The sequence below is a fragment of the Vigna unguiculata genome, chromosome 1 (genome assembly GCF_037176805.1).
Source record: "Vigna unguiculata cultivar grain cowpea cultivar isolate G323 ecotype 2 chromosome 1, ASM3717680v1, whole genome shotgun sequence".
NCBI classification, from domain to species: domain Eukaryota; kingdom Viridiplantae; phylum Streptophyta; class Magnoliopsida; order Fabales; family Fabaceae; genus Vigna; species Vigna unguiculata.
The window spans coordinates 3,116,036-3,122,949 of NC_140792.1; the positions used below are offsets into that span (position 1 = coordinate 3,116,036).

At 30.5% G+C, this 6,914-nt stretch overlaps 1 protein-coding gene across 1 annotated transcript; it reads right to left on the reverse strand.

The window, feature by feature from the left end:
• Nucleotides 1-1,158: 1,158 nt before the first annotated feature.
• LOC114176968 (Thioredoxin z) lies at nt 1,159-5,831 on the reverse strand. Its single transcript, XM_028062174.2, has 4 exons — nt 5,523-5,831; nt 4,731-4,853; nt 2,316-2,396; nt 1,159-1,571 (listed from the first exon to the last, which is right to left on the reverse strand). Exons 1-4 carry the CDS (start codon nt 5,757-5,759, stop codon nt 1,455-1,457), a joined length of 558 nt encoding a protein of 185 aa, XP_027917975.2. The 5' UTR covers nt 5,760-5,831; the 3' UTR covers nt 1,159-1,454.
• Between the last annotated feature and the right edge of the window lie 1,083 nt (nt 5,832-6,914).

The window sequence follows — 6,914 nt, forward strand, 5'->3', positions numbered from 1 at the left end:
AAATTTGAAGAATATCTATCCAAACTAATTCAAATGTAATCGAGGACAATGAAATCATCAACTTCTACATATTTAACCTAAAATCTTAGCTCATTATATTTTAAAGTTTTTCTCCAGCTTTGAATGAATGAAGAAGAATATCTATAAATAGCGGTGACTGCTTCAATGAAATTTCATTTCAATTTCCTTTTTGTCTTCTTAACACTATTTTATTCAATACTTCACTACTTGTTCAATAAATTATTATAAAGTCAGAATTTCTCCATACATTTCATTTTTAAAATAATTTATTTTAGTCAACTCATCTTAATTAGCTGTTGGCCACTTTTAGAATTTTGCCATTTTTTTTAAATTAGAAAGTGTGCAAATTATTTAACACAAGATTGTGTTCTTAATCTAATTAACAAAAATTATTACCTTTAAAAAGAAACATGTGAAGAAAAAAAACTTATTTTTTTATGAATCAATTGACTTAGTTACTCTCAATACAAGTAGTATAATTGAATTACTGTTCCGATTTTGTTAGGTTTAAATTCTCATAAAATAACCAGTTTTAATATTAGCTTTATAAGAAAAAATATAATATTCATTTCTCAAAAAGTTGAAATTATTGTTTTAAATCTTATAAAATAAATAATCTTTTATAAAAAAAAAACATTTTTCTTGGAATTTAATCTTCTAAAACTCAAATTCACTATTCTTTATTTTAAATCCATGTTAATATAGATAAAAAAAAATAGTTATTTTAAAAACTGAATTGCTTTCACATTTTAACACTATAAATCATGACACAAGTTATCTATGAAAGTCACTGAACAAATGTATTATAACAAGTGCCAATGTAATAGTAGAAACTATACAAGATTGTAACTTTTTTGAGAAATGAAAACCGTTTTTTTTATTAGGATTTAAGTTAAAACTTGCTAATTTCAAAGAAACTAAAATCATAATCAAACCACTTTGTGCTGCCGAACTAAAAAAAATAGAAAAAATCAACGTAAATTCTTGCAGAGACACCCTTTGATTTTCCCTTCTTCCTAGAATATCAGAACCATGCTTGTCACATTCAAATGCACCCCAGAAACACATCATCAAGGTGACAAGATAATAAATTTGAAGCATGTAAGCTCAACACAGTCACCACCTAACACACACAGATTGTCCCTTTAAATACCATATTTTATATTTTGATGAATGGGGTGCTGCAAGTCCATGATTGTGTTACATGATGCAATGTCCTTCCATTTGACATCACATGTGGCACACTACAGAGCATTGTCGAGGTCAAAGCTTACACATAAATATCATGCAATTTTATAACCCTTCAAGAGCCAAAATCATATGAATCGGTTAGCACTTCAATTCTGTCCAAGATATGATGCCATTGCACCAGACAGCATATTGCAGGATCCAGGAACACAAACTGTGTCAGCTGATCATAACCCTTTGCTGTTTCACATATCCTTGTCAATGATGTCCCTCATCATCTGTATTGGTATAAGTCCCTCAGTTCGTATAGCATCTTTGTTTGGATCAGGGCTGATAAAGAACACAGTTGGCAATCCTCGGACCTGAAATATATCCGGAATAATCCAAGTGTAAATCTAAGTCTCATATCACGTAAAAATGACAAAGTCACCCATAAACCTAATACTTTGAGGTTTTGGATTAAAAGTGATGTGAATCTTTTATGTGGGTTGGACTGATGTCACATAAAAATGCATCACATTCAAGTGTGTTCTTTAGAGACTGTAACAATCCAAATTTCAACTGAAGGGCAAATCAATTATCAGGGTCTAGATCTGTTTGCTAATAGTCCCCTTTGAGGGTCTTGTCTAGTCTAGGCTTGAAGGTTGAAACAACAACCATTAAAATAGTTATTCTTGTCAGTCATAATACAAAGAAAATACATATACAAGATCTAGACATTTAGGATTATTATTATCTTTAAACAAACAAACAGGATTACCATGTGTTGCTGTATGAGGAAACTGATTAGACCCCATGATGCAATGTATGTTTATTTTTGTCCCCACATTTTTAGGGTACCCTACTGCAAGTTCACGTGTCATTTTGTAAAGTAGAAAAAGTGGAAAATTATGAAGAGGTAATAGTAACAGGATATACTACATAGTATAGAGACCCTGGTAGTTGTAATACTAGGTTACGAACATAAAGCATGAGGGATAAACCCATTTATTCTATATTATACAAACTCTTTGACAACTTCAATAAAAAATAATAAGGTTTTCTAATGGATCTCTATTGAGTATTTGTACATGAACATGTTGTAAACAAAATTGAGGGTGTATTACCTGCATGTCGCGTGAAAATTCATACTCGTCATCAGTGTCAACCTTAACAAACAGTGCCTTGTTTTCGTACTCAACTGCTAGCTGAAAAAGAAAAGTAAATATGGATGGTTATTTCTGAGCTTTCAAATCAACTACTCAACAAGACAAGTAACCACCCTTTTATGTGAAATTAAGAACCACGACATTGATTAAAACATGAAATACTTGTAGAATTAAGGAAATAAGACAGAGTATGCAAAGATTATTCAAGTATTTTGTACAAAGTCAGTAAGGGAAAGAAAAGCAACCACTTGGAGAAGAACAAATTCTAGATCCCATATGCTTAAATTGGTTCTACCAGTCAGAAGATATGTGTATTTCAATGGAAGATGAACTATTGCAGCCAACTTGATTGTCAAAATGCAATGTGATGTGACCCTTAGTGAAGTTCATTAATGTATCTTTTCTAGTGATGAAGTAAAACAAAATATTGAATATCATAAAATTAAAGCTAACATTCATTTGAAATTTCAATAGAACTTCTGGATAAGTGTTTTGCTTGTAAACTGGTTGCAAAGTTGCAGAGAATGCTTTGAACATGATTGATTAATAAATATATGCATAACCGTTTTCAAAATCACACCGTCTCTGAACTAAGGATGCATTTGAAAAAAGAGTGTTTAAAAAGCTGATCTAGCACAAGTGTTTGGGATCGCTTATAAGCTATTTTGAACTTATTTATATAAACTCATGTGGATAACTTACGAAAATAGTTTGACCTTGTTCCTGCTTCAATTATTGAAACAATTTACACGTAAGTACTTAAATTATAAGCACTAATTTATTATGCGCTTAATAAGGTATTTATAACGAAACACAATGACAAGTGAATAAAATAAAGCCTCTTCCTGATCTTTTAACACTTTCTCCTCCCCTTCTCACCTCCACCTCTTTTGGATGAAAACTACAGTGACTCTTGCTTGTAGATTAAAATTTCAATGCATTAACCCTAATCGTTGATACAATTCATCTATTTCTGTCCTCTACATTATCATAAAGTTAGATATTGTATAAGATTTTACTGAATATACAACATTAGATGAAGAGAATCTAGTTCTGAAACCTCTTGGATTTGCAAGATCTTCAACATATTATGAATTTATGGTGAAGATTCAGTTTCATAATTGTTGCCATTATGATCCTGAAGGGTATGTTCACTATAGTTACACCATAATTACAACTGTAAATTGGTAAGCACAAGTTAAAACTCATGCAACTTATTTCAGACACGTTAAAAAAGACTAATTGCCATTTATAAAAGAGGTCAGTCTCCTTAAATAGCATTCAATTAGGCCGAATCTATCAAGTTATTTCTTAGATCAATCTCATATCTATTAATTCAGAATATGGCACAAGCTCCAGATCAGAGCAAGTTTTGCAAGCAACCAATACTCTCGCATCTACCACTAATTCAGTCATGCACAACAAAATAATATATTAAATAACATGCTTAGAAATCATGAAAATGTTGTATATAGTCACGGCCATCCGTTCCTCTTTTTATGTGTCTATTTGGTTAGTCACGGCCATCCTTTGTTACTATCTACTTGTATGTTTGCTTAAGAGCTAAGACCTATAACATTAATGTTCTTAAAATATTGCTTGTCCTCAAACAATCTCTTCTTTGCAATTAGACGTGTTGTCATTGTAAACTGGGAATTGATTCTTTGAGAAGGGGAATCCTTGGAAGAGAGTTCTCTTCATTATACTTTTCATTCTATTCAATAAAAATCATTCTTTTCTTTCTCATTTTAATTCTTGGTTCCAACACATTCAGTGAACATGAATAATAGAAAACTCTCAGATGAGAAGAATGCACTTGGATTGGAATATATAAAACCATAATCTGTTATGATCAAACCCAGATAGGGTGTCCAACAGATTGGAAACCCTTAATTTTGGGGGCAAGGAAAATGAATAACATGGCAAATTCATTATCATACTGGACAATTAATGATGAAATTAATCATTGTATAGAATCAAGGTTTTAAATTGAAGTCGTGGCAGTAGTTGCTGTTTTGTTGCAATCCTTGACAATGTGGCAAAAACTGCAGCAGTGTTGTGCCCAAAAACTTTGATGTTGCACCAAATATGACAGTTGCTGACTGTTTTCCAAAAGCGTGTCAAATATAAAATCTTTGTCAAATATTTAATGAATTTGGTCCATATTTTTGGTGAATGGTATTTAATCTATCCCACAGCACAATCTAAAAAATAGTTTAAGACTAGCAAAGGAGGCTGAATTAAAACATCAAAAATACTTTAAGGCATTGTGCTTGCCTGAAAGTTGAAACCAACATCAGAAGGCAACAACACATCCTTGTAGTCAAATCAGAGCAAAGGTTCAGCGTTTTACAGATCATTTAAAGCACGTACCATTTCAAGTTCTTGAGCCATTAAGATGCATGGTCCACACCAAGTTGCATAGAAATCTATAATAAGAGGAACTTTTCTTTCTCCCTTCACCAGCTCCTGGATTTCCTCAGCTGACAACTTTTTCTACAAGTCGAAAATAACAAACAATGGGATCACTAAAGTATCAGACAACATTTAATTTATTGAATAATAAATACAAAAAGTAAATAGTCTATGAAATAAATACAAAAAGTAAATAGTCTATGTTTTGACAGCGTTATTTTTTTTACATTGTTATTCACTAACAAACTGCTTATCTTAAAATCTATGGATTTATCCACTGATTGCCAACAAAGTCATGCCAAAGATTATTTTTTTTATCATTGATGTGAGTAGTGCATTGAAATTGAGTTAAAAAAAGTTAAACCCTTCTGTTTTCTTTCTTCTTTCCCAGAAATACTACATTTACACAGGAAGAAATCAAATAAAAATAAAAAAAAACTATTTTTTAAGTTCCTACTCATAAGGGGTAAAAAGTAAAGAATTTTATCAGAAGAAAAACAAAGTATTACCTCAGAAACACAAAACCATTCATTACACTGAAAACTAGTAACACTTTTGCGACATAAACGGATGTACAAAAGAATAAAAAGAAAAAATTTCACTACAAAAAGAAAACATTTTGTTGAAACCTAGATACAACTGTCATGAAAAACGAAAATTCAGAAAGAGTAACAAAAGACCCATATGAAGAAAAAACAAGATAGACCCAGAAACGATATGCTAGAAAGTGAAGTGTTTGAAGTGGCATACCACAAGATAGTCATCCCTAATATATTTTCCTTGGGGTGGCTTGCAGAGCAACTTTCTGGGTACTGTGGAGAGTGAAAGAGGCTTATTGTTGTTGAGGTGAGTGGTTGTGGTGAGGGGATAAGGGTTGTGGTGAGTTATGAAAGAAGGGTTTGGTAGAGAAGCACAAAGGGGTTTGGAATTGAAGGGTGAGAGAATGGCCATGCTGTGGTGAGGAGCATGGCAATGGAGGAGAACCATTGTCGTTGGTTTGAAATTTGCAGAGAGTGTGTGTTGAATGAAAAGAAGGTTTTTGAGTACAGGGGTTTACCATATCTACTTCTACTTTGATGAATACAAATAGATAGATAAAAGAATTTCTTTACCTATGTTTTTTTTTCTGTTACCAAATAATTTATAACAATAAATATATAAAAAAATTCTTTTTTTTAACATTTTAAAAGATCAATTTTATTCTTTAAAATATAATTATTTATTAAAATTTTAAAAATTGATCATAATTTTTATTAATTTTTTATAAAATCGTTTATTTATGTTTTTTCTCTTATTTATTTATTAATGATAAATCTTTAATCTTTTTTAATATATTCTATTTTATTTTTATAAATACAATTTTATTTTATATATCAATTTAATAATTTTATGATATCATCGCCAACTAATATAATATCCCATACATTTAAAAAGTGAATTCACACACGATAGTGTATGTGTTTACTCTAGTAGTAATAATTTATAACAATATATAAAGAGGATTTCCCTTTTTGTGTCCACTTTTCAAAATACCGATTTTACATTTTAAATATAATAATTTATTAAATTTTTAAAAATTGACCGTTATTTTTATAAACTTTTTATAAAATTAGATGTATCTGTTTCTTCTCTTCTTCTTTATTTATCATTGGTTATTCTTTTATCTGTTTTGATATATTTCACTTTATTTTTAATAAATATAATTTTAATTTATATATTAATTTAATAACATTATAATATTTTCACCAACTAATATAATATCACGTATATTTAAAAAATGTATATGTAACATCCCATTTAATAGTTTTTCGCACTATCAAATAAAACATTATATCATAATGATCAAACATAGCAGATAGTAGAGATAACAGTCATATACATATAAGTATATAAAGTTGGTACAGTCATCCAAAAACACTACACAAAACCCTCCTGACAAGAGTAGTAATACAAGGAGAATATCTAAACTACAAGTCTCAAGACTTTGTAGAATCTGACCCAAAAACTAACACAACACCCAAGCAAAGAGTCAGCTCCTGCTCAACGGAGGGGTATCATCACAAGGCTCGGCTCTACTCACACCAACCGTAGGTGATCATTGCAAAGGAGAAAACACAAAGACAGGCAAAATAAACAAAAGGG